Source organism: Sus scrofa, chromosome 7 (assembly GCF_000003025.6).
Source record: "Sus scrofa isolate TJ Tabasco breed Duroc chromosome 7, Sscrofa11.1, whole genome shotgun sequence".
In the NCBI taxonomy this organism is placed as follows: Eukaryota; Metazoa; Chordata; class Mammalia; order Artiodactyla; family Suidae; genus Sus; species Sus scrofa.
This window is the reverse complement of record NC_010449.5, coordinates 39142364-39168990: the sequence shown is the minus strand read 5'-3', so window position 1 is coordinate 39168990 and position 26627 is coordinate 39142364. Positions and strand designations below refer to the sequence as shown.

Sequence of the window (26627 nt, the reverse complement as noted above, 5' to 3'; positions counted from 1 at the left end):
GCTGTTGGCTGGCACAGTGCTTGACAGTTGAAGATGCTGGGGGAGGGGCTGGAGGACACCACCCTCACCCGGAACTCTCCAATTACAGCGGCAGGTTAACCGCTGCCCTTTCCCACTTGGGTCCCTCAGGCTGGCGCTCTCCCTAACTTGGCCCCTTTCCAGCCCCGTCCCCACCCACAAGTCCAAGGGCCATCTTCCTACGGGGACAGGGTGACCCAGCACCCCCACCCCGGAGGCCACTACCAGGCTGGCTGTCCTCACCACATCATCCAATCAGGATGAGTCTGAGTCCCTCTCCTTCTCCCCGAGGCTTCCAGGAAGGAGCTGACACCCCAACGGACCTCTTATCTTGATAAGTTTCCAGAAGCCACCAACAGGCAATCCCTGTGCATCTCTGTGTCTTCACATGGCCTCCTCTGTGTGTCTCTCTCCCCTTCTTATTTTTAGTAGTATTGTTTTTAAATGTTTACGGTCGTGCCCAAGGCATATGGAAGTTCCCTGGGCTGAATTCAAACTGCAGCTGTGACCGAACGCCTCAGCTGTGGCAATGCTGGTCCTTTCAACCCACTGTGCCAGGCTGGGGATTAAACCTGTGCCTCTGCAGCAACTTGAGCCACTGCAATTGCATTCTTAACCCACTGCACCACAGTGGGAACCCCTCTCCTTTTTTTTTTTGCTTTTTAGGGCCACACCCACAGCATATGGAAGTTTCCAGGCTAGGAGTCGAATGGGAGCTACAGCTGCTGGCCTACACCACAGCCATAGGAACACGGGATCCAAGCCACATCTGAGACCTACACCACAGCTCATGGCAACGCCGGATCCTTAACCCACTGAGCAAGGCCAGGGATCGAACCCGCAACCTCATGGTTCCTAGTCGGATTTTTTAACCACTGTGCCATGATGGGAACTCCAGTATATACATTTTTTAAAGACCGTGGTATTGCACACTTAATAGAGGACATCGTAAACTTTTCATGTGCACTGGAACCCCACCTCCAAATCACATGATTTATTGCAATATTCACTTTATTGTGGTGGCCTGGAAGGGAACCCACATGGCTGAGGTCTGCCTGTATGTAGTTCACGTGTAGAAAGTGCTAAAAACAGCGCTGGACCGAGTGAGTGCTCCCAACTCTTGTCCATTCAGCTGCGGGTGCAGCTTGTCCGCTCAGCTGCGGGTGCCCAGGAGGCAGCCCTGCTCCCCACTGTGTCACTGGTGCACAGTAGGTCCTCTGGACAGTTAGATGGAGGGATCAAGTGTGCGACTGCTGTTTGCGGCCTCAGGGGACTGCTGTGCGAGCTCCCTGCCGGAAACTCAGCCAATTTCTGCCCACCAGCCAGTGGGCTCTCTGCTCTCCGGGGCCCTTGGCTCGGCCACTCCTCCTCCAGCCCCTGGACTTTGGGACCCCCCCCCCCCCGAGAGTCCACATTTCACAAGACTATGGATCTGACATCCAGGACACCCAGGCAGCCTTTATCAGGCTTTTCCCTGTTTGCTGTCCGGACTGTTGGCCAATTCATGTTGACAGTCTGCAGCCTTTTTGGTACCTGAGTACCTGTCTCTTCTCTTCCTCCTTCTCTGCCTCCTCTGAGGTCTCCCCTCCCTCTGGGAGTTCCCCCACTCTCTTTCTTTCTTGGGTCCTCCTGATGGACGGTGGGAGGCAGGTGGGCAGGATGCTCTAGGGCCTTAGGGGTCACCTGCTCATGCCCCCTGATTTTACTGATGCGGAAACATGTCCTGAGGGGAGAAGAGGCTCCCCTGGGGACGTGCACCAAGTGAGCAGCAGAACCAGGACTGGTGTCCAGGTAGACTGCCTCCTGCTGTACATGCTGTGTATGCTGTCTACACTGTATGTGACCACGTGGATTGGTAGGCCTCTGGAGGGTGGGCTAGAATGGTCATGGAATATTTCTTTCCTTTTTTTCTTTGTCTTTTTTTTTTTGTCTTTTTCCAGGGCCACACCTGCAGCATATGGAGGTTCCCAGGCTAGGGGTCTAATCGGAGCTGTAGCCACTGGCCTACACCACAGCCACAGCAATGAAGGATCCAAGCTGCAACTGCGACCTACACCACAGCTCATGGCAATGCCGGATCCTTAACCCACTGAGCAAGGTCAGGGATCGAACCTGCAACCTCACGGTTCCTAGTTGGATTTGTTAACCATCGAGCCTCGATGGGAACTCCATGGCATATTTCTTAGAGAAGGTGAATTTGAGTTGGACCTTAGAGGATGGGGCGGATTTGAACTGGAGGGTCTCAGGCACTCCTGGGGTCAGGACAGACAAGCTGGGAGCCGGTGAGGGGAGATGCTCAGAACCTTCCCAAGATCCTCGGGCAAAGCCCACACCCTCCCTGAGCTGTGTCCTCACCCATAACAAGAGGAAAACCACACCTGCTTTGTAGGTACTATTAACGAGCACAGTATTCTTTATAGTTGACATTTATTGGGTGTTTACTATGTGCTGGGCACGGGGCCAAGCGAGCACCTGAACATTATCTCATAACCCTCACAGCAAAGCCATGCCTGGCCTCACAGAAAGCTCTCTGAGGAGTCAGTGCTTCATTTATTTTTTGCTTTTTTGGGGCCGCACCCATGGCATACGGAGGGCCCCAGGCTAGGAGTCAAATTGGAGCTACAGCTGCTGGCCTACACCACAGCCATGGGAACGCTGGATCCGAACTGCGTCTGCAATCTACACCACAGCTCACAGCAATGTGGGATCCTTAACCCGCTGATCGAGGCCAGGGATTGAACCCGCGTCCTCATGGATACCAGTCAGATTTGTTTCCGCTGAGCCACAAGGGGAACTCCCAGGAGTCAGTGCTTTTTTTTTTTTTTTTTGTCTTTTTGCCTTTCCTAGGGCCGCTCCCGCGGCATATGGAAGTTCCCAGGCTAGGGGTCTAATCGGAGCTGTAGCTGCTAGCCGACGCCAGAGCCACAGCAACGAGGGATCCAAGCCGCACCTGTGACCTACACTACAGCTCACGGCAACACTGGATCGTTAACCCACTGAGCAAGGGCATGGTTCCTAGTCGGATTCGTTAACCACTGTGCCACGATGAGAACTCCGAGTCAGTGCTTTAAAGCTTAGAAGTCACTTATGGTAATTACCCGCACATAAGAACCACTGGATAAATTGCATCAACAATGACATTGCCAACGGGGAAGGAGAGGGAGTGGGAGGGACTGGGGCTTGGGGTAAATAGATGCAGAATATTGCCTTTGGGATGGATTAGCAATGGGATCCTGCTGTGTGGCACTGGGAACGCCATCTAGTCACTTATGAAGGAACATGTAATGTGAGAAAAAAGAATGTATACATGTATGTGTAACTGGGTCACCATGCTGTACAGTAGAAAAAAAATATAAATAAATGATTAAAAAAAACCCCCACAATGATAACAAACAATAATAACCGTATTTGGTCCATCTCCGTGGCCCCATTTTCTTGCCTCTCTCCCTCCAGCCCTTTCTGGAAGCGGCTGTCCTGGGTTATTCCTCCTCCAGGAAGCCTTCTTGGACCAATGCGGAACTTGGGACTTTGCCTGGCTTTTCTCCCGCGTCTCTGTCGCATTTGTGTGGGTCTTGGGGGTTCCGAGTATAGGCCTGTGTCCCTGTCCCTCAGTCTGAGTGGTCTTACCATTTCCTGGGGTAGGGGTCAGAGGCAGAGGTGACAGGGATGCAGGGGGAGAGGGTGACACTTGGATGGGGCAGGCCCCTCCTGCTGCTCTCTCCTCTCCAGTGGTGAGAAAGTGAGGCTCCAGGAAAGAAGTCTTTTGCTCGGGGCAGGTGGGGACTCTGACGCCACAGGTTCTCTGGGCAAGAGAAGAGTGGCTGGACCCTGGCCATGCGTCCAGGGCAGGAGCACAAAATCAGACACCTGCCTCCAGGCTTTTCTTTTCATTTTTATTTTAAAGGAAAAAAAAACAAAAAACAAAAAACAGTGCAAAAACCCATTTTCCAGTGTCAGCCATGCCCACCCCCCACCCCCAGGTCACCCCCCTGGCTCTTCCTCCCGCTCAGCACCCCTTCCCTCTCATGCAACCCCGTAGGGGCTGGAGGCTCCACTCCCCTGGAGTGCCAGATCCCTGGGGGTCTTGGGGGGAGGCAAGAACTGGGGGGGCAGCTCTTGATCTGCCGGCCCCCTGCCCAGGTCTCCGGCCATGGCACCAGGCACCCCTCTTGGCTCTCATTAACCCTTTCCTGATCACACTACTAGCCTAGGGGGACACTGATCTGGGGGAACCCTGTCCACACCCCTCTTTGCCCCGGGGCCGGCTCGGGGCTCTTCTCACTGAGGTTGGGGGGGTTCCCTCCCTCCCTCCGTGGTGGGGGAGAGCGGTGAAGTCCCCAGGTTTAAATACCTTAATGAAAGCAGGGGATGGGGGAGGAAAGGGCTTTAGATCTAATAAATTATTAGCGTTTTTTTTTTTTTAGTGTCCGTGGGGGGCGGGGCGGGTGGGGGCAGGTCGAGGCCGCCAGGGCCCTCCCTCCCCTTACTGGTGAATCTCATTCTCTATGAGGCTGTCCTCACAGGACTGGAAGTCTGTGTCCGTGAGGCCGTCAGGCGGCATCAGCAACTCCTCGTCCTGGGACGAGGATGACGGGGGCTCGTCCCCCGAGCTCCCAGGACCCCCATCCCCGTCCACTTCTGAGTCCTGCAGCACCTGAGCGATGTATTTCTGAAGGGAGAGAGGGGTGTGGGTGCTGGGGACTCTCAGGGCCTGTGGGGGAAGGGGCAGTGACCCTTTCCCTGGGGAGAGGTGGATGGGCCCCCACCCCGAGAGGCTGGACCTCTTCCTGCCCCTGCTCCCCGCCACCCCCGGGGTCTGGAACAGGCTTCCTCTTCTGCACCACTAACGGGTCCTCCAGCTTTGGGGCTGGGTCTCTGCCGGAGGACCCTGGCCAGGCGTCCAGGGCAGGAGCACAAAATCGGACAACTGCCTCCGGGTAAATGTCTCAGATAAAGCTGTGAGCCCTCCTTGGCCACGGAGCAGGGTACTCACCGCAGATTTGGGGACAGCGGCAGAACTGGGGGGGCGTCCGTTGCTCCTGGGGTCCACGGTGTCTGTCTCCGTGTGCTCGATCTTGAGGGGCCCGGAGTGAGTCAGGGGTCATGGGGGACGGGGGCGGGGGATGCCCATACCTTTGGCTCCCTCTTGGCACCTCTGCTGCCCAACCCTCTGCTCCCAACCACTCCCCTGCCCCCCTCCCCGCCCCCCCCGAGCCACCCCCCTGCCCCCCGGCCCCACACCTTGTAGTTGTGGGCACTGAGGTATTTGAAGTGTCCGAAGCAGACGTGGCAGAGACAGATGACAATGGTGATGACCAGGACCACAAATGTGAACATGGACGTGGGGGCCAGAAACCCTGGTGCGGGGGGCAGAGAATGGGCTGCTGCTCCTCCTCTGGACCCCCTTCCCAGGGGCTTCTGTGCCCTTCTGAATACAGACCCGCGCTCCCATGTGCTGTGGCCGCTCCCAGGCCCCTTGCCTGTGACCCCCGGCCCTCGTGGCCTCCCGGACATGGGTGGGAGTCTCCTCTGCACCCCTGCCCCCATCCCTGCCCCCGCTGGGTCCCCAAGGTGGGGGTGGCCCTCACCGGTGCGCATGGTGGAGAAGAAGAGCAGCCAGAAGAGGCAGAGGATGGGCGCGGCCACCACCTGGTTCACGGCCCCCGAGTGGATCTTCTTGTCCAGCTTGGCCGGCAGGTAGGCGTAGTAGAGATTGTACCTGTCTACCAGGTGCTTCAGCAGCATGTACATGAGCCCTGGGGGAAGCCACATGGGCCCTGACCTTGGAACTGGCGTGGCCGGACCTCTGCGTGTCTGTCACGGGTTGTCCTGGGCCTTCTGAGGTTGCCCAAGGGCTGGCCTCCCCTTCCTCTGCCCCAGTCCCAGGAGAGGATAAAGCCCTGAGCCCCTCGCCCCGCGCCCCTTGCAGGACCACAGAACCTCAGCTTCCTCCGCCTCAAGCCCTTCACTCTGCAGCCCCTCACTGGGAATGCTACTAGTCCAGATCCATCTGTTTGGCTCAGCAAGCATCCTCTTAAAACCTGTATCATTTTTCCTCTCCCTGCCCCGAAACAGATGAGTATATATTAGGTGGTAAGTTCTATTTTCCTGGAGGCCAAGGGAATGGGACATTTCAAAGGGGGATGAGGCAGTTGGTTTGGGAGTTTGGAGCCTCTGAAAACCAGGGAGGGTGGTGAAGGGTTAGGAATATTGGAGGCGGGAAGGGAGAGACCGCGGGTGGAGGTTGTAATGGAGATGATGACGAGAAGCTGTTAACGTTCCTCAAAAAGAAGAGGGACTTGCCCGGGTCACACAGTTCAGTTAACGCGGGATATGTCCATGAAAGCCCACCCTGGCATCCAAAGCTCTTTCCTGAATGTGCAGGGCTGTGTAGGAGTGTGTGTGCAGACACCTCAGGGGGTCTGTGATGCGTGTCCAAGGCCACGCGCGTGAGTGAAGGCACGGGCTGTGAGCGAGTGTGGCCGTGCGGAGCCCAGCACGCCAGCTGAGTCCAGCCTGAGCTGGGATGGCTTTTTCCCTCCTCCCCGCAGGCTGGGCCCCAGACTGAACCAGGGACCAGGTGGGAGGCCCGAGGGGCCGGTCTCCCAGCCGGGGCCCTGTCCACTCAGTGGCCTGCCTCGCTAAAGTGGAGTGGGAGAGGTCCTGGGTCCCCCCGAGCAGGGCCCAGGTCCCGGCGCGGCGGTGCCTACCGAAGGGCACGATGATGGGGCAGGTGATACTGTAGGTCATGACCACCGTGAAGACGCACATCATCCAGGCGTAGGCTGCGCCAAACTGGAACTCGTAGGCCTGATGCTGGGGGGGAGATGGGCACGAGGGTGGCTCAGGGAGGGGAGGGGTGGGGTGGGGCGGGCTGGAGGGGCTCAGGGCAGGTGGGAAGAGGAAGGGGGGCCAGGAACCCTGGGGCCACGAAAGAAGCCATGGGAAAAAGAACCCACTGTTCAGGGTAGGGCAGGGAAGGGGCCAGGAAAGAAGCCACGGGGAGGAGGAACCCACTGTCCAGGGTAGGGGAGCACAGGGCAAAGCCGATGGAGAGAGGGGCTGTGCTGAGACAGAGGTCAGGGTGGGTACAATGGCAGGGCCTAGGGAGGGGCCTTGGAGAGGTCAAGGCCTGGCAGGTGGGTGGGCCCAGGAAGGGAATGTCCAGAGCCCTCCTGTGGGGTTAGGGCAGAGGAGCCCTAAGTCTAGACCCAGACCTCCCCCAACCCCATCACAGACTCTGAACTGGCAGGGGCCTTCAGGATTAGCTATGTTGACCCACTGCTGTACACATGGGAAACCTGAGGCCCCAGATGGGAAGGAGACAACCCAGGGCCACGGACCTCAACTTCCCAAGACCCAGCACCTCTGTGCCCCGCCCCTCCCCACTCTAGCACGGCTGCCGCTGTTTCTCGTTGATCCCACCAGGGAGCGCTGTGCGGGCCGCGGCTGCCCCCGGGCGGCCGTACCCGCTTCACGTTGCGCCTCTCTGCGGCCGAGCGCGCCAGGCAGAGCCGGATCATGTACATGAGCAGGCCCGGGATGCGCAGCAGGTCCATGGCGTTGCCGATAAAAGCGGAGGCAATGACGTAGTTGACGAAGAAGGCGCCGTTGTCTGGCAGGAACACGCACCTGCGGGCACCAGGTGCTCCAGCTCTGCACCCTTGGGGGACCAGGTGGCCCCTTGCCCATTGCCAGCGCCCCCAACGATGCCTTCTTCCACATGGACCCTCCAGCTCAGCTCTCAAAGCTCCTGCATCCTAGTGCCCCTTGAGTGTGAACCCCAGAGGCCACACTGGAGTTCTACAGATGGCTCCAAAGTTAATCCCTGACACCCCCCCTCAGTGTGAGTGCACCCAGGGGCACCCCTAGAACCTGTGCCCCTAAGGACCCTGGAGAGAGTGCTGGAGACCCCTAAGGGTACGAGCATTCCGGGCATGACTGCCAGGGATCTCCATAGCCAGCCAGCGCCCCTCACCGAGACCCAAGAGTATGAGCCCCAGGAATACCCAGAAGGCACCCTGCCTTAGACCTTAACTTAACCCAGAGTATGAGCCTCAGACACCCCCAATTCAAGCTCCAGAGACCCTCCTCCAGAGATCTTCAGAGGGAGGAGCCCAGGGATCTTTGTCACTACTTATGACACCCCACGAGTTAGCCCAAGATTACTACAGATAGAGCAAGACCCCCTGGAGCCTGTGCCCACAGCCACCGTATGTGCCCACCCAAACCCCCCACAGGGCTTCCCAGGGAAGGTGTCCCATGCAAAACCGCACAGTCACACCTCTGGGTAATAGTCCAAGACCTCAGAGGTGTTCCCAGAACCTGTGCCCAGGAACACCCCAGAGTGTGAGCCCAGAGTCCCCTACAGGCACTCAGCTGTGAGCCCAAGAGCCTTCTGTCGAAGCTCAGGGGTGTGGACTCCAGAGACCTTCAGGGATGCCTCCAGGACTGCCCACGTCACCCTGCAGCGTGACCAAGATCCCACAGCAGACCTCTCCCCCAGTGAAGTTCGGGGCTCCCACGGTTAGCACTGGGATACAAGCCCCCAAGTGCCCCAAAGCCCTCAATACACCTGGAGGGTGACCTCAGAACCTGGAGAGGTTCCCAACACAGACCCCGGAACATCCCATGTATACACCAGACACAGCCCACAGGGGCGGCCTTAGGGATGGCCCCACCCAACCTGGATGTAAGGCCCCCCCCACTACAGGGGTGGGAGCTCTGCTGCACCCCCCATGGAGGGTACCCCATGCTCGCCATCTGGTCTCCTTCCCTGGGGACCCTGGTCACTCACTCAAACCGAATAGCTGCCTCGGCCAAGAATTTCTTGTCAAAAAGCCAGCGGAAGAAGAGGTCCAGGCTGGAGAGGAGAGGAGACGGGAGGTGTGGGGGGCTGGAATGGCCCAGAATACCAGGAGAGGGGGAGCTCCATTCACGAGCTCTGGGGATGTGCCCCCCAGGCATGGGACCCCTGCCTCTGCAGGGAAGGAGGGAGCCCGAATTGCTTCCCATCTCCCTCCCACCCCACCCCCCAGCTCCCATCCCTCCCTCGGAAACCCACCTGCTCAGTCCCAGCGAGGGCAGGAGCAGTACCATGAAGATGAGGAAGGTGTAGCACTTGTGCATCGTGGTCCTGTTCTCGCCGGAGCTGGGGCAGGGGACACACAGCCAGAGGTCGGGTGAGCTGGCCGCCCACGCCTGCTCCCCCAGCCTGTATGGGGTCTGGGGGTGGGGTTCCTCTGCCAGCTCTGGGACTGCCCAGGACAGGGAGCCTGAGGGGCAGAGGGTGCACACCCTGGGGTGCTACCATGAAGGGCCGTGTGTGGGGTGGGGGTGGGGGGTGTCTCACCGTGTCCAGTGGGCTTCAAAGAAGGCAGAGTAGTAGACGATGGTGGGGAGCAGGGCCGAGAAGCACCACAGCAGCAGAGTGGGGAAGAACTGGGTGATGATGGGGTTCTGCAGAGGGCACCGGGGCTGCGTCAGGCAGTGGCAGTCTGGCAGGCTCAGCTTGCATTGCTTACTGCCCCCCCGACCCCTGAGCCTGTGTCCCAGGTCCCAAGGCCACAGGTCAGAAGTCCGGGACATCTGGAGGGCCAGGGCCATACGTATGATCCCATGGTGAATAAGAGTAGCAGTTAGCATTTCTTTCTTTTTTTGTCTTTTTAGGGCCACACCCGCAGTGTATGGACGTTCCCAGGCTAGGGGTCGAATCGGAGCTGCAGCTGCCGACCTACGCCAGAGCCACAGCAACACGGGATCCGAGCCGCATCTGTGACCTACACCACAGCTCATGGCGATGCCAGATCCTTAACCCACTGAGTGAGGCCAGGGATCGAACCTGAATTATCATGGATACTAGTCAGGTTTGTTTACCACTGAGTCACAATAGGAACTACGCTTGTTAGCATTTCTGAATACCTACTATGTGCCAAGCACTCAGCATGTACGTTTTTTTTTTTTTTTGGCTGAGCCTATGGCATGTGGACATTCCCAGGCCAGGGACTGAACTCGCACCACAGCAGTGACAAACTGCAGCAGTGACAATGCCAGATCCTTAACCGACTGTGCCACAGGAGAACTCCTGATCATGTACTTTTCCTGCAGTAATTCCTACAATAGTGATATCACCCCGTTTTACAGATGAGTAAACTGAGGCAAAATGAGAGTCAGTGAATTATCCAGCTAGTAAGCAGTGGGGTAGGATCTGAAGGCAGTCTGGGCCTTATCTATTCTGCTATTATCACTCAGTGATTTTCCAAGTGCCTTCCCATAAAATCTGAGGTTCCAAGGAGGTTTGCTGTGTGGTTGGCAGGAGGGGTGAGGGGACACCAGCAGAAGTGGCCACCCCACTTCTGCCATCTGAGCGACCTCACTCTTCCACATTGAGTTTCATGTAAACTTCCGTTTTTTTTTTTTTTCTTTTTCTTTTAGCCATTTCTAGGGTCACTTCTGCGGCATATGGAGGTTCCCAGGCTAGGGGTCCAATCGGAGCTGTAGCCGCCGGCCTACACCAGAGCCACAGCAACGCAGGATCCAAGCCGCGCCTGTGACCTACACCACAGCTCACAGCAATGCCGGATCCTTAACCCACTGAGCAAGGCCAGGGATCGAACCCGCAACCTTATGGTTCCTAGTCAGATTCGTTAACCACTGCGCCACGACAGGAACTCCTAAACTTTCTTCTGATAAAGGGCATCAGAATCCAAGTTTGGAAGCCAAGGATCTAGTCTGAACTTTTACTCTGGTTGGACAGACTGAGGGATTTGGAGAAGGCCCTTGTCTGAGGTCACAGGGGCAGTTAGGACTGGTCCCAGGCTCTCTCTCTCCTCTGGGAGCCCCTCGGGGTGTGTGTAAACCCAAGGGAGGCCTCTCCTGGGGGAAGGGGGCAGGGAGCCCAGGGCAGGTGCCCAGAGGGGTTTGCAGCCCATGGTCCTGTGGGACCTTCTTAGTGGAGCTGGGCTGGAAAAGCAGAACAGGGGCAAGACAGGGCAGGTGGGTGTCTGGTTTTCCCTGAGGAGGGACTCGGGGCCCAGTATCTGCATCTTGGGATACCACGTGGAGGGGTGGGGTGTAGGCCTCACGTTGAGGTACTCCACAGGCTTGGTGACATTGAACTTGTCCATGGTGGTGATGATGATGGCCGGGGTGGTGAGGAAGAAGAGGAGGATGAAGAGAACCACGTTGATGACCAGGCACCGCAGCCACCAGATGAAGCCACGGATGGAGAGGTGCTCCCTGGGAAGGGGAGGAGGTGTCACCCTGGGGCCTGACCTTCCCCCGGCGCTGCTGGGCCCTGCTTCTCCTCCCCCACCCAGGGCCCCCACAGAGCCACCCTGCCACCCTGCTCTGCTCACCAGTAGATGTTCTGGGGGTCGGGGGCATAGGACACGGTCCAGTTGGAGATGTGCAGAGACTCGCTGCAGGAGGAGGAGCGGGGCTCCCCGCGGCAGGTGCAGCCCTGGCACTTACACACGTTGAAGTCCTTCAGGATGCTGGGGAGGGGGGCATGGTTACCTGGGGCCTGGAGCCCCAGCTGGTCCCTGGGGGTGGGACTGGGGGACAGGGCTCACATGGCGGTGATGGTCTCATTGTGGAAGGTGACGAAGGCCATGCCGAGAGGCTTCTCGTTCACTTTCTCCTTCTCCCGCTTATAGTCCTCCTTCAGCTTCTGCTCCAGCTTTGTGTAGTACTCAATGGCCTCTACCTGCCAGGACGGGCCAGGCATGGTCCTGGTCAGAGCTGCTGGTGGCCACAGCTGCCAGAGGGCACCGCCTGGAGCCCACAGCGGCCCAGGCACTGCTTTATTATTATTCTTATTTTTTATGGCCACGCCCACGGCATATGGAAGTTCCCAGGCTAGGGGTGGAATCGGAGCTACAGCTGCCAGCCTACACCACAGCCACAACAACACAGGATCCGAGCTGCGTCTGTGACCTACACCACAGCTCATGGCAACGCCGGATCCTTAACCCACTGAGTGAGGCCAGAGATTGAACCTGCGTCCTCATAGATACTAGTTGGGGTTGTAACCCACTGAGCCGTGACGGGAACTCCCCAGGCTCTGCTTTAAGCTCACTTTTCTTCACAACCACCCTGAGAGGTAGGTACAAGTAGCCTCATCCGTAATATGGCCTCAAAACTGAGGCACAGAGTGGTTCAGAAACTTGCCCAAGTCCACAGGACTAGTAAACACGACAAGCTGTGCTCTTGGCGGCCCTCTTCTGAGGTGGGGTTTGAGAACGTGGTCACTGTAGGGACAGGTGACAGACCCTACAGCGGGACTAGGGCTTCAAGGATGTAGGAACAGGAGTTCCCATCGTGGCTCAGTGGTTAACGAATCTGACTAGGAACCACGAGGTTGCGTTCGATCCCTGGCCTTGCTCAGTGGCTTAAGGATCTGGCATTGCTGTGAGCTGTGGTGTAGGTTGCAGACACGGCTCGGATCCCGTGTTGCTGTGGCTCTGGTGTAGCTGGTGGCTACAGCTCCAATTAGACACTTAGCCTGGGAACCTCCATATGCCACAGGTGTGGCCCTAGAAAAAGACAAAAAAAAAGAAGGATGTAGGAACAGATAGGGACTTGCTGAGGGAGGGGCTGCTCCCTGCTGAGTCCCCGCCCCAACTTTGCTTCCTCTGGGAGTCTCTTCACTTTGGGGTGTTTATGTGTAAGACCTGCATGTGTGTGTGTGTGTGTGTTCCTGGCATTGTGGGACAGGCCCCGCCATGGGGTGCATCCATCTCTGCTGTGACCTGTCTCCCTGTGACCTTCCAACTCTCCCCTCACCTGTCAGGAGCCTGGGGGCCCAGAGTTCTGAGCAGAGGACACCACGTACCTGCTCGCAGCCTCGCACCACGCAGCAGCAGAGGTGGCCGCAGGGCTTGGGGTTGATCATGGTGGGGACGTTGTCCTTGCTTTGGAGGTTTGTGAAGTAGAGCTTTCCCCGCTCAGCCTTCTTCCTGTGGGACCCGGGTGTCTGGTCACCCACTGCCCAGCTCGGTTGGCTGGAGGGTGGGTTAGTGGCCCAGCTCTGGGGTCATGGAGCCCCCTCCCCAAGGACAGGGGCCAGCTTGCTCTAGGGTTTGTTAAGGATGCATAGTCCAGACACGTCCCCAGTCCAGGATCTCCCCACCATCCCTTGAGGGCAAGAAGTTCTTCCTACAGTCCGGCCTAAATTTCTCACACTGTGGCCAAGGAAGAGTATGTCCTCAAATGGAGTGGGGACAGTGGGTCCCTGTCCTCTTGAAACAAACTCTAACCTCTAGGCCTTGCTCTTTCTAGAGCTTGACTCACTAGCCCTCCAGGGGTTAAACTGAAATCAAATGTCCTGGGAAACATGGGAAGGGCAGCCAGGCTCCTGCGTGGATGCCCTCCACAGTGGACGGGTGCCCTGAGGTGTTGCCCCCCCCCATAGCCCCATTACCTCTCTGCATCGAGGAACATAAGGCGGGCCACGTTGTAACACGGGCGGGCTTCAAGAACCGTGCAGTTGGGGTAGGCCTCCCTGAAACACAGTTCACCGTCATCTTCTGCAGTGACCCTGCCCCCCTGCCCCCCACTTTCTGTGACCGCATCACCTTCAAGATACACAGCCCCTATTCAAGCTCCCTTTTTCTGAGTCTGCAAAAACAGCGGTTCCCTAAAAATAAAACTTTAGGAGTTCTCTTCATGGCTCAGCAGTTGACAATCCCAACTAGGAACCATGAGGTTGCTGGTTCAATCCCTGGCCTCACTCAGTGGGTTAAGGATCTGGCGTTGCTGTGAGCTGTGGTGTGGGTCGCAGATGCAACTCGGATATGGCGTTGCTTTGGCTCTGGTGTAGGCCGGTAGCAACAGCTCCAATTCGACTCCTAGCCTGGGAACCTCCGTATGCCACAGGTGCGGCCCTAGAAAAGACAAAAAAAATAAATAAATAAAAAATAAAACTTTAAAATTCCTCCTCATGTTTATCTGAGTGGGGGGGGTGGCGCTGGGGACATTGTCATGGCTACGGTCTGACACTTGTCTGGGGCTGTAAACTTTAAGTTGAGAGAAGCTGTTTCCAGCCATAGTTGGTCTCTTAACCTGGTTCCCAGAAGACTTGGTCACAGTCCAACACTTGGCTGTGACCATCAGCTGACCCCAACCAACCCACAACCCTGGTCTACGGAATGATCTTTGGCCCAAGACCAACCAGAGGTTGATCCTGAAACCTGACCTGAAACTGACCTCTACCTCTGGCTGGAGACGGATCCTTTAACCTGACCCATTACCCAGACCCAAGACTGACCCCACCTTGATGTGAGACTGACCAGATGGACTCTCGGTAACTGGCGGGCTCGAGGGATGCTTGCAGGCTGAATGGGGGAGCGTGTTCTTTCTCACCCTGATCACACACTGCTCCTTGATCCTAAGGCCTCATCTAGACTGAGCTCTGTCGGCTTTTTTTTTTTTTTTTTTGAATTTTTAATGAAGGACACACCAAGTGTTAGAGATGCATAAGATATGGTGCTAAAGAAACAAGACGGACCATGCAAACTCATGAAAATTTGCAAACTTAAATCTGGGATGGGAATATTGAAAAACACTTCTCAGGAAGTTCCAGACTTCTCTTCTGACACTGTTGGTTGCTCAAACCATTTTAGCGCTCCTCTTTGGAAGGGCCTTCTCCCCTGTGTCAGGCTGAGCCCTCAGTTTCACCTTACTAATCTCTAATCCCCTAATCCCCATCACACAGGTTCCCTGATTTTGTGCAGATATCCCTCGATTCTGCTGGGTCAGTCTGCCAATCCAGAAAGTCCCAGACCTGGACCCCAGACCCTGCCCGATACTGACGGGGAGCCAGGTCCACGAGGACACAGGCTCCTGCTCAGCACCATGTACCCAGGCCTGGGCCAAGAGCCCGCACATAGTAGGTGCTCAATAAGCACCCACTATGCTGTCCTGAATGAGTGGTTCAACGAATGAATGGTTGTTTTGACTGTTAATTGTTTTTTTCTTTTGGCTGCGGCGCCCTGGAAGTTCCCGGGCGAGGGATTGAACCTGTGCCACAGCAGTGACAATGCTGGATCCTTAACCCAATGAATAATTTTATTTATTTATTTATTTATTTATTGCTTTTTTTTTTTTTTTTTGGCCTATTGTCTTTTTGTCTTTTGTTGTTGTTGTTGTTGTTGTTGCTATTTCTTGGGCCGCTCCCGCGGCATATGGAGGTTCCCAGGCTAGGGGTGGAATCGGAGCTGTAGCCACCGGCCTACGCCAGAGGCACAGCAACGCAGGATCCGAGCCGCGTCTGCAACCTACACCACAGCTCACGGCAACGCCGGACCGTTAACCCACTGAGCAAGGGCAGGGACCGAACCCGCAACCTCATGGTTCCTAGTCGGATTCATTAACCACTGCGCCACGACGGGAACTCCTATTTATTGCTTTTTTAGGGCTGCACCTGCAGCATATGGAAGTTCCCAGGCCGGGGGTCAAATTGGAGCTACAGCTGCTGGCCTACACCACAGCCACAGCAACACCGGATCCAAGCCACATCTGTGACCACAACTCCTGGCAATGCCGGATCCTTAACCCACTAAGCAAGGCCAGGGATCGAACTCGCATTCCTCACGGACACTATGTCAGGTTCTTAACCCAATGAGCCACAGCGGGAACTCCTTAATCAGACTGTGTTGTAAACGAAACCACAGCCTGATCCTTGAAACAGACAACCTGGATTGTGAGCTCCTCAGACACTGATGGGGCCTGGCTCTCTGTCTCCCTGGCATGAAGTACACAGTAAGTGTATAACACACATCTGCTGAATCAGTGGACGCTCATCTCCACGGTTCGCTCGCTCACTGTGCTGGGGGCTCCGCTCTAATGTCACCCTCTCAGAACGCCCCCTGCCCACTCCGTTGGACATAGCAACCCTCCCTGACCCCTCTCACTCTGTCCCTCTCCATGCTGGTTCTCTTCCTAGCACCTACCCCTACATGACACTGTGTCTATTACTACCTCAAGTCCTTGTCATCTGCCTCGCCCCATGAGGATGGAAGGAGAAGAGGGCAGGGGCTTTTTCTTTGTATCCTGCCACATCCCCAGGCTCCTGCTCCTGTGCAGGCACATAGCAGGTATTCAAAAGACACCGTCAAGAAAGCACTTGCCTGGACAAGCTGCCAGCTGATTCTGCTTGGACGGTAACATTAAGATGTCACCTAATTCAGAGCACATGCTGTCCTTAATCCTGACCCAGACTGCCCCCTAATGCTGAGCACAGCTTGAACCCCAGATGGGACCCCAAATCGTTCTCTCATACTGATCAGTGATTGAGGATCTAATTGTGGCTGCTGTTGTATAAACTGTATGAGGGCGGGGCCTGTTTCTAGTTCATTTATGCCTGGTGCACACAAGGTGACAATAAATGCACATTGAATGAAAGAGTATTTACCCATGAGCCAGTCATTCTCCGTAACATGGGAGCCTGGACTCTGACCCCAATCCCATCCTGATCCAGAACAACAAGTGACCTCTGATCCAGGTCCACTGATCTCACTAAATCCTGATCTTGCCTACAGACAGAATCCTGATACACACCACCAATGTTGCTAATCAGGACCACTGGCCAGTTTCTAATTTTTTTTTTTTTTTAGGATTTTAGGTCTGCACCCACAGCACATGGAGGTTCCCAGGCTAGGAGTCGAATTGGAGCTACAGCTGCCAGCCATAGCCACAGCCCACAGCCACAGACCGAGACGTGTCTGTGACCTACACCACAGCTCATGGCAATGCCAGATCCTTAACCCACTGAAGGAGGCCGGGGATCGAACCCGCAACCTCATAGTTCCTAGCAGGATTCGTTTCTGCTGTGCCACAACTGGAACCCCCCAGCTCCTAATTCTTTTTCTTTTCTTTTTTCTTTTTATGGCTGCACTTGTGGCATACAGAAGTTCCCAGGCTAGGGACTGAACTGGAGCTGCAGCTAAGGCCTATGTCACAGCCACAGCAACAATGGATCTGAGTTGCATCTGTGACCCAAGCCTTAACCCACTGAGAGAGGCCAGGGATCAAACCCACATCTTTAGAGATATCAGGTCTTTAACCCACCAGCCACAGTGGGAACTCTTCCAGTTCCTAATTGTGACCTCAGATCAATCCCTGAGCAGACCGGGGACTGGCTCCTGGAGTTGGCTTCCACACTGCAAACCCCTGCAAGCCTGATGGTCCTTTTCTCATTTTTATAGTCCCCAGGCCACCACCATGGCTTAGGCTCAACAGTACCTGAGATCGTTTGCTGAGTGGACAGATGGATGCACGATAGGCTCCCTAATCCTGTACACAGATTGCTCTGGCCCATGAAGTGCATATCCTGCTCACAAGACACACTTCCAGCTCAAAAGTACCTCGGACAACCCACAGCCCAGGCCCTCCTAGGCTCCCTGAGAATCCAGTCAAAGCCGAGGCGCTTCTCCCTGCCAGTCTGCACACGAGCTCTGGAATCGCACGCATGATTCTGAGACAGCCACACACCTCAAGGGCCTGTGGACCTTGGGGCCACAATCCATGACCTGGTTCAAGTCCAGGAGAGACCCAGGGGGCTCCTTTCCAAGTGTGTCTCCTGTTCTCTTAGGGGCCTGTAAGTTCAGCCCAAGGGCTAGATTGCCTTGGAGTCAGAGAATTCCTCCTTAGCCTAACCTGCAGCCCACACGGCAGCCCCAGATGCTAGAGAGAGGCATGTAAGGATGCTTTTGGAGCTGCAAGGCCAAGAGGGGGCTCATGGATCCTGGGGTTGGGGTGGGGGAGCTACTCACTCAAAATGCTTCTTGATCTTCTCTGACTCTGCGTATTTGGAGATTCCATTGATGAAGAGAGTCCTCTTCACCTGTGGCGAGAAGGGGTAGGTTTACCTTTCTGTGGCTCAGAGAATGCAAGGAGGGGTGGGGAATGGGGTGAGCAGAGAGGAGCAGACAGGGGTGGGAGGGGGCCTTGGAATAAGCCAGGCCCAGGGAAAGCTGGGGGAGTGTTTCTAATAGAAATCAGGCAGTGAGCAAAATGAAAGCCCCCTGGCTCCTTGCTCCCTGGAGGGTAGATTAGGGGCGGGGTTGGGGGGTGGGGGGGTGCTACTCTCAGCTCCTCTGGCCATATGGCCCCAGCACAGTGGCTGGCATGGAATGGACAGTTCAGTACTGGTTTGAAGAATGAATACAGAAGGAGAGGGACTATATGACCTCGTTTATACAAGGAATCTAAAAAAAAAAATGATACAAAGGAAACTTATTTACAAAACAGGAATAAACTCACAGAGAAAACAAACTTATGGTCACCAAAGGGGAAGTAGGGAGAGGAATAAATGAGGAGTTTCGGATTAAAACATATACACTACTATATGTAAAACAGATAACCAACAAGGTCCAACTACACGGCACACAGAACTATATTCAATTATCTTGTAATAACCTATAATGGAAAAAGATCTAAAAAAGAATATATATATATATATATATATAGAAAAAACGGAATCACCCGAAACTAGCACATCAACTATATTTCAATAAAAACTTAAAAAAAAAACAAACCCAAATAGAAGGGGAGGGACTAATACTCCCATAATATCAACCACAACTGTTTCCTGCCCCAGTGCCTTCCACGCTGGACCACACCTCACCGCTCCCCCCACTCCATTCTCTCGTTTCACAGATGAGGAAACTGAGGCTCGTGGGGGTAACTAAACTGGCACCATGAGGGCTCTTGAGCTGCTGAGCCAGGGTTCAAAGCCAGCTGGCCTAACCCCAGAGCGGTCACCCCTGAGGACTCCGGCAGGTTAGGAGGGGCCTGGAAGGGGCGGGGCTTTGGGTGGGCGGGGCCGGCTCGCTCCACGCACCAGGTCGTCCTCCTTGTAGCGCATCTTGGAGGTGTGTCTGCGCATGCTGTAGACCGTGAGCAGCAGGTACAGGAAGGCGAAGGAGGTGTGCAGCCATAGAAGGTTGTTCCTGGAAGGGCAGAGGGGTGCGTGGAGCCACCAGGGCGAGAACACTCTGACACTCCAACATTCTGGTGGGTTTTTTGGTTTGTTTTTTGTGTCTTAGGGCCACACCCGCAGCACATGGAGGTTCCCAGGCTAGGGGGCGAATGAGAGCTGTAGCCACCAGCCTACACCACAGCCACAGCAATGTGGGATCTGAGCCGTGTCTGCAACCTATACCACAGCTCTCGGCAATGCTGGATCTTTAATCCACTGAGCGATGCCAGGGATCGAACCTATGTCCTCGTGGATACTAGTCGGGTTTGTTAACCACTGAGCCATGATGGGAACTCCAACCTCCTGGTGTTAATTAAACCCTGGTACAGGGTCCCTCTAGTGTCACTGGTCTTCTGTCCCCCCCCACCCCCTGCAGGGTGGGCCCCCACACCTCACATCCTCTAGACCCCAAGCCTGCTCCATTCCAACTGAAATGTTCCCAAGAGGTTACCTCCTCATGCCCTTCCCACTGGCTACACTGCCCTCCAACTGCCACCAGCCAGGCCTCCCTGGCCTGAAGCGGCACGCCCCTCTTTTTGATCTGGTCGTCCCTGTCTCTGTCTCAGGCCCTCACGGCCCTACAGCCATCAGGGTCCCAAGGTCATCTCTGCAGCCTCAGCACCTCTCCTGGGAACACTCCCCTTCTCCTCCCTCCCAGTTACGGCCCAGACTCTGGCCACAGACCCAGGCCTCACTGACCAGCTTCCCAATCTTACCCTGATTTCAAGTTGGCAATGGTGGTTCTCCCGAAGCTGTAGGCATTGTTCTCTGGGGGGGGCGGGGGAAGAAGAGGACGACAGCAGGGTCAGGCTATGTGCCCTCCTGCCCCGCCCCGCCGCGCCTGTCCTGGCCCTCACTGACCCAGCAGGTCCCCTGAGAAGTTGACGGGCAGCACGATGCCGACGGAGAGGACGCCCACGACCACCAGCAGCCCGATGATGTGCCTCTGGAAGGACAGGTAGTGCACAGCGTCGCCCCCACATTTGTCCCGGATCTCGTCGTCCCTGCAGGCACCAGGGGACAGAGGGATGTGGTGAGGACCAGGCTCACCTGCCCTCGCCCATCCCCAGCCCACATCCACCCTAGCCCCGCTGGTCTGGCAGCAGGATAGGGTTGCAAAGGGGGGCTCTGGGTCCCCCAATTTTCTGGGAGAGGAAGGAGGAGCGAGGGAGAGGGAAGGGGAAGGAGAAAAAGGAAGGATGCAGGGAGAAGGGGAGGGAAAGGGAAAATAGAGAGAGGAGGAGAGGGATGGGGGAAGAAAGAGAAAGAAAGGGACAAAGAGGGAAAAGAAGGAAGACTGCAGAGAAGAGGACCAGGGAGGACAGGGGAGAAGGAAAAGAAGAGGAGCATCTGGGACGGGAGGATGACAGTGGTGGCAGAAGAGGCAGAGGCGGGAGGAGGTGGGTGGTCAGGGAAGCAGTGGCGCCTTAGGGGTGCTGGCCAGGCTGTCAGACTTGGAGAGGGGCCCGGGCCGGGCGGTGCTGACCTGTCCGGCTTCCTGCCTCCCTCAGGGTTCACTGCCTGCCTGCGGCACTCTGGCTCCATCTCCTGACTTCTGCCTGCCGGATACTGGCTCCTGCCTGCTGCTGGCTGGCTGCTCCCAGCCTGCCTCTTGCCCCCTACCCGCTGGCTGCATGGAGGCTCTGGGGTGGCAGCGCCAGCCCCTGCTCTCCTGGGGCGGCAGGGGTGGTGAGAGCTGAGGGCAGAGAGGGCCCCCCAGGCAGGGGATCGCACAGGAGACTGTGGAGGGGGGTGTATAGTGAGACTGACTGGGGGTGGGGGGCAGGCAGGGGCCTGGTTCCCTGGAGTAGGGAGCAGGGTGCCGGGCTGGCTAGGAGCACTAAGGCCCTCAAAGCTTCTGGCCTCTGGACTTTGTAGGAAGATGACAGCTCTGAAGTTTCTCTCTGTTTCTCTCTTTCTTTAGAGCCTGGAGACGGTTCACTTACTTTATCCTGAAGATGGCTGTCAGCCAGGAACAGAAACCCTGGGGAGGGGACAGAGGGTCATCAGCCAGAATCCCCATCCCACCAACCCAAGCTTCCCTTCCTCTCAAGCCTCCCCACCACTCAGGCCCGCCACAACCGCCTCTGTGCTGGGGCTCACCTTGTCACAGCTCCCACAGCCCCTCACAGAAACTAGCTCGTCCCCAGAGAGGGAGAGAGGAAAGGTGCCAGCCCTTGGAGAAGAAACAGGACCAAGGCCAAAGGGGGTCATCTGCGGATTCCTATGCCCAGAGTGCCGATCCCCACAAACATCCGAGAGGCCAGCAGAACTGGGAGAGCCCTGCAGTTGTGTGGGCCGGGGGCGGGGAAGCAGAGGCTTGCAGTTCTAGGAAGGGACCTTGGGACCTGTGGCTAACCAGAGTTTGTGATGGGGCTGCCAAGGGCAGAGGGGTGGGCCACGATCCCTGAGGTCCTGCCACCTACCTTGTAGAACACCCCAGGGTGATCAACCCAGGGACTCCTGCTCTCAAGCCCCTAGGCTTCTCTTCAGACAGAGACCACCCCTCTCTGGGCAGAGTAGGGCTATTCAGGGGAGAGTTGGGCAGAGAGACCCTCCCCCAACCTCCTATAGGGAGAAGGTGAGGTATAACATGGGATGGGAGAGAGAGGTGCCCTCCAGCCAAGATGCAGGACTGGGCTACCTGTTGCCAGCATCACCTGAGTCTGGGGACCACTTAGGGTAGTACCTTTGCTTTGCCACTTACCAGTATGAGTCCAACTCAGGAAGCTGGCAGACTGCTTCCGCTATGGTGGCCACAGGAGCTGCTGCGCTCAGGGCCCCCAGCCTCAGCTGGACTGACCCGGGCCACCCTAGGGCCTGAGGATTAGAGTCCTGACCAGGGCTCTCACCCTGGCAGAATGACAGGGGGCCAGGCACGTAACACCAGAGTATTGGATCTGATGTGAAAAGGGTCTGGGGTCTGCTCTGCATCGCCAAGTACATGTGCCTCATCTACAGGGGTCCTGCCCTCAGCTCCCTTCTACAAGGAGGTCAGTGGGCCCCATGCAGCCTGGGGCACCAGCCTGAAACCTCCAAGCAGCAAAATGGATTCTGTGTGTTCTGCTAGGCGGGTCTGGAGGGCTTATTATCTCTTCTAGAACCATGTCTAAGGAAAAAGAGATCCTTGGGATTGACCAGTAGAGGTGGGCAAAGAACTCTACAGGGCACATGACATCTGGAGATCAGGGGTGTTCAATTTGTGTGTGTGTGTGTTTTTTTTTTTTTTTTTTTTTTTTTTTTTGTATTTTAGGGCCACACCTGTGCATATGGAAGTGCCCAGGCTTGGGGCTGAATTGGAGCTGCAGCTTCCAGCCTACACCACAACTCATGGCAACGCTGCATCTGTGACCCATTGATCGAGGCCAAGGATCAAACCTGCATCCTCATGGATACTAGTCGGATTCATTTCCATTGTGCCACACCAGGAACTCCCCTATTTGTGCTAATCTGAAAGCTGCCATGGGAGACAGAGCCAGCGGTTCTGGGTCTGGGGGTTACCTTCTGGCTCTTGGACAAGCACTGCTCTTGCTGGGAAAGCCACACTCTTTAGGCCTCTGCCTGTATCCCTGGAAGCTGGAGGCTGCTGAGCCCACCTGCCCTGGAGGAGGGGGTGCTGAGGAGTTAGTGGGGTGGGGGAGGCACTCACATTGTCTCTTTGGTCAAAGTCGACGGAGCTGGAGACAGAGGTGAGACGTTCGTAGCGGTCATGACTGTCCCCGTGCATAGCTGAGGCCACACTGGGAGTGGGAAGATGAGAGATCACAGAGCCTGGTGAGTCTGAGCCCCGGGGCAGCGGGGTGAAGTGTGTGTGGGGGGGTCCCCCTTCAGAGCTCCAGACTAGGCACAGGAAGCACAGAGGCAGAAGCCAGGAGGAGTGGCTGCCCTCTCCCTCCCTCCTTAAACCCGCCCCTTCCCTTCAGGGGACCAGAGGGACCTGGGAGCACTGATGAAGGGCTCCAGACAAAGGGTGGGGAGACTGCGCACCCCTCGGAGGCAGAAGGGCCTGCAGTTCTGGAGCTGTCCAGTGGGGAGTGGGGGGAACAGAGCCACCACTAGGCACTGGGCAGTGGTGGGGGTGGAGGACAGGCTGGACCCTGAGAGCCCCACCCTCCCTCTTCCCTGACCCCAGCAGCTGCCACAGCTCCAGCTGTCCTATGACAGAGACACGGCGATGGGGCACAGAGGGCAGCTTCTCTGGCAGCCCCCCTCCCAGGCCTCCAGAAGGGGTGAGCAGGGCACCCTGCAATGGGAAGAACTAGCTGTTAGAGGGCAAGAAGCCACTGGAGACGCCCCATCTTGTCTCTGCGACCAAGAGCGTGACTGTCCTGGGGGTTTCTGGGAGGAAGGCTCCTCTGCCCCAGCTAACCAGGGCCTCCAGGCCTCCAGGCCCCAGGAGGGAGCCGGAGGGAGGGATGGGGGAGTGCGGCAGAGACAAGCTGGGGAGCCCCCTGCTCTGCAAAGCACACCACCTGCGTTAATCCGAACATGAGCCTGCAGAGGAGAAAACTGAAAAGAGAAACCGCAACGTGGCAGGAAGAGAAGAGAAGCATGAAAGAGAAGAAAAGGGAAAGTTGGTTTAGTGGGATGAGGGGGCTGGTGCCCCACATACTATTCCTGTTCCACTCGGTCCCTCTCCTGCCGCCGGCGCCTGGGGACAGAGAACAGACAGGGTTAGCAGGGTGGGGGTGGGGGTGTGTGTCTCTGGGGACTGGCAAGGGATAAGGGCCCAGCTGTGGGCCCTCATGCCCCCATGCCTGCTCTGGGAGTGGTCCCTCCTCATCCCCCCACCAAGGAGGATGAGAGCACACTGACTCCCCTCCTATCCCTGATGAGTGTGGACGTGTGTGTGTGTGTGTGTGTGTGTGTGTGTGTGTGTGTGTGTGCGCCTGTGTATAGGGGTCCCTGAGCCTTACCTGTCTGCATCTGTCACCAAGGCCAGCCGCCCATAGTCCCAGGCCACCTTCCGGAGGATAGAGAATAAGAACAGCAGTGCCTGAGGAAGGAGGGGTAGTTGGCAGGAGGAAAGGCTGCCCACCTACTGGACTAGCCTGGAGGGCAGGGCGGAGGGGCAGGATTTTTGTTGGAGAAGGGGATGATTCTGGCTGGGGTGAGTGGTCGGAGGCTAGGCTAGGGCTGGGGGATGGGGAGTCCCTCCTGCAGGGAAGCCCAGGGAGCCAGGGGTAGCTGGGAAAGTGGTCGGAGCTGCAGGTGTTAGGCAGCTATGTATATGGTGTGGGTGCCAAGGGTGGAGGGTGGCGTGTGGGCACTCACAAGGAAGCACATGAAGTCCAGAGCCAGCACAGTGGGGACGCCCCCAAATGGCAGGCCCTGCAGGACGGTGCTGCGGATGCGGGCACTGTAGCAGTAGTCCTTGGGGTTGCTGTTGTTGAGGGCCGTGGTGCCCAGTGTGGCCAGCAGGAAGGGCAGCATGGCTGCTACTGCCGCATGGTCCTCCTGGGCAGAAGGCAGAGCAGTCAGCTGGGCTTGGTCCCTGTCTCCCTCACAGTTCTGCTCATGGCTCCAGCAAGGTGGGTGTGGGAGGGGACAGTGCCGGCAGATCACTGGGATGCCTGGGTGGGTGGAAACTCTGGCCTCTAGAGATAAGGGCCTGGAGAGCAGAGGGTGGGTTGAGTCACATGGATTTACCTTCACTGGTTCTTGGACTGCAACGGGCTGCAACCCCACCCTGGGTCTGGGGAACTCGGCCCAGATCTGGACTGGGGAGACTGGTTTTTCTAAGCTGGAAGTTGTCCGTGAGTCCCTAGCATTAACCTCCTACCACCTCCATGAACACACACACACACACACACACACACACACACACACACCACAATCTCACGCACGTGTTGGCTTGCTCGCTTGTGTTCTCCCTCTCTCTCTCAACAAACACAAACTTTCTGTCTCTGTCTATCTGCTGCAGAAGGCAGAGCTGAGCCTGAGGGAAGATGCAGAGGGTCTTAGGTCTGAGGATCCAAGGGGTCTCCAGGCCAGGGAGGCTGGGTCATGAGTCAGTTACCTTTTCTACCCCTGTTAGAAAAATGGCATGGTATTATTTGCTCGGTTTTCAATTCTGGTAATCACTTTCCCAGGACAATTGGCTTCAAAATATGATGTTCAGCTTTAGAGTTGTCCCCCTGTCCTCAGAATGGGGATCTGGGGATGGAGTCAGAGTGGGAAGTCGGTTAAAATGCAGGGCTTCTGGGTTTGCGTGACCTGCCTCGCCTGCCCCAGTCACACTTGTTTACCCTCATTCCACGGATGTGGCAACAGCTCCAGCTTTCTCCCCTCTAGCTTCTTCACCTTTTTCCAATTTTCTTTGCACCTGAGGGATGAGGACTACAACTCCCATAGTGCCCTGCTCCTGCCCCTGGAGCAAGGCAGGCTGGGAATGCCGTGCCCTGCAGCAAGCTTTTCCATTGGCAAAGGAAGGGAGAGTGGGCGGGGGCCTCTTAGCCCGCCCAAGCCCCCTGCAGCCAGGGTAGTGCCCACCGGCCTGGTTCCCTGCCATTGCTAGGCTGTCCAGCCCTCACCAGACCAGGTGAATTGGCGGGGAGGAGGAGAAAAGGAGCAACCAGTCTGGATGCCAGGGTTCTGGAAGTGCCTGGGGACCCATTTGGGCAGGGCTCTGGGGAGGCTTCTGGGGCGGAGGAGAAGTGTGGCCGCGACATTGGTGCCCCACCCTCATCCTACTGGAGGGCCCCTGGGGGCCCCCTTCTGCTGACAACACCGAAGCTCTCTGCCTTTGGGGCAGGGGTCCCCGGGGAAGAAAGGAAACCAGACAAAGAAAGAGAACAACAATCGGGTGACTGCAACTCTGAGAGCGAGCAAGCTCCCCCAGCTCCCTGGGTGGGCTGGTTTCTGCTGCCCACCAATCCCTGATTTTCTCCTGCTTCTTTCTAATATTTCAACTGCAGGGCAAGAGGCACCAGCTCTCAGATGGAGGGGAAGCTGGGGTTGTTTGTGTGTCCCTTAGTCCCAGGGAGTCTCTGAAAAGCCTGGGTTAGAAAGGCTAAGGGAGTAACTGCCCTGTATGTTACGCTTCCCTCTTCCTTTTCAGCCCGAGTTGCCTTAAACAACAACAACAATAAAATCCTCATTAACTTAGTAATTGTGGCAGGTGCCATTTATGGAGCGCCCACTATTTCAAGAATACACACGTTTTCCATTTAATCATCAACACTTGGGAGTTAGATGTCATTGCCATTTTAAGATAAGGGCACGGGCCTCAGAGAAGTTAAGTAACTTTTCCAAAGTCACATTGCTTATAAAACGGACCGAGGGAATCAAACCTAGGTCAACTTGTTTCTAGAGTTGTGACACTTTTCAGGGATGTCGCTGCTTTTTTGAGGGGTCTAGAACTGGACTCTGAAGAGCATGGAAGTTTTGTGAATGCTCATTACATATTCTCTGGCTAGAGAACCCCAGAGTACTGTGAGCATGTATGTGTTTAGGTGTGTAAACTTGTGTGGATGTGTGTGTGTGTGTGTGTGGAGGTGTGGGAGCTAGGTAACTACATGGCAGTTCATGGACATGAAGAGAGCTGTTGATCTTGAAGTGGGGGTGGGTATGTGGGTGTGTCCGGGAGCCTTGGGATGTAAACACGAGGTGCACCAGGAGAGGTTAA

General features: G+C 56.3%; 1 protein-coding gene across 6 annotated transcripts in view; it reads right to left on the bottom strand.

Annotated features, from left to right (window-relative positions):
* TMEM63B (transmembrane protein 63B) overlaps nucleotides 3898-26627 on the bottom strand; it is a 27410-nt gene continuing 4680 nt past the window's right edge. For 3 of the 6 annotated variants that reach the window (XM_005666056.3, XM_001929553.6, XM_021098785.1), the window contains exons 2-24: nucleotides 24275-24457; nucleotides 23917-23996; nucleotides 23613-23651; nucleotides 22650-22740; nucleotides 20947-20984; nucleotides 19862-20004; nucleotides 19717-19768; nucleotides 18863-18971; nucleotides 17793-17863; nucleotides 13442-13522; nucleotides 12854-12977; nucleotides 11592-11725; nucleotides 11376-11513; nucleotides 11103-11256; nucleotides 9371-9477; nucleotides 9083-9169; nucleotides 8816-8881; nucleotides 7488-7650; nucleotides 6729-6834; nucleotides 5607-5774; nucleotides 5260-5375; nucleotides 5012-5092; nucleotides 3898-4687 (exon numbers count right to left, since the gene is read on the bottom strand). In XM_005666056.3, coding sequence (XP_005666113.1) covers nucleotides 4502-4687; nucleotides 5012-5092; nucleotides 5260-5375; nucleotides 5607-5774; nucleotides 6729-6834; nucleotides 7488-7650; nucleotides 8816-8881; nucleotides 9083-9169; nucleotides 9371-9477; nucleotides 11103-11256; nucleotides 11376-11513; nucleotides 11592-11725; nucleotides 12854-12977; nucleotides 13442-13522; nucleotides 17793-17863; nucleotides 18863-18971; nucleotides 19717-19768; nucleotides 19862-20004; nucleotides 20947-20984; nucleotides 22650-22740; nucleotides 23613-23651; nucleotides 23917-23996; nucleotides 24275-24433 — 2493 coding nt within the window. In that variant the 5' untranslated portion in view covers nucleotides 24434-24457 and the 3' untranslated portion in view covers nucleotides 3898-4501. Of the gene's footprint in view, nucleotides 4688-5011; nucleotides 5093-5259; nucleotides 5376-5606; nucleotides 5775-6728; nucleotides 6835-7487; nucleotides 7651-8815; nucleotides 8882-9082; nucleotides 9170-9370; nucleotides 9478-11102; nucleotides 11257-11375; nucleotides 11514-11591; nucleotides 11726-12853; nucleotides 12978-13441; nucleotides 13523-17792; nucleotides 17864-18862; nucleotides 18972-19716; nucleotides 19769-19861; nucleotides 20005-20946; nucleotides 20985-22649; nucleotides 22741-23612; nucleotides 23652-23916; nucleotides 23997-24274; nucleotides 24612-26627 lie in introns of all 6 variants that reach the window. The other 3 variants (XM_013977979.2, XM_021098786.1, XM_021098787.1) reach the window with 3 other exon arrangements.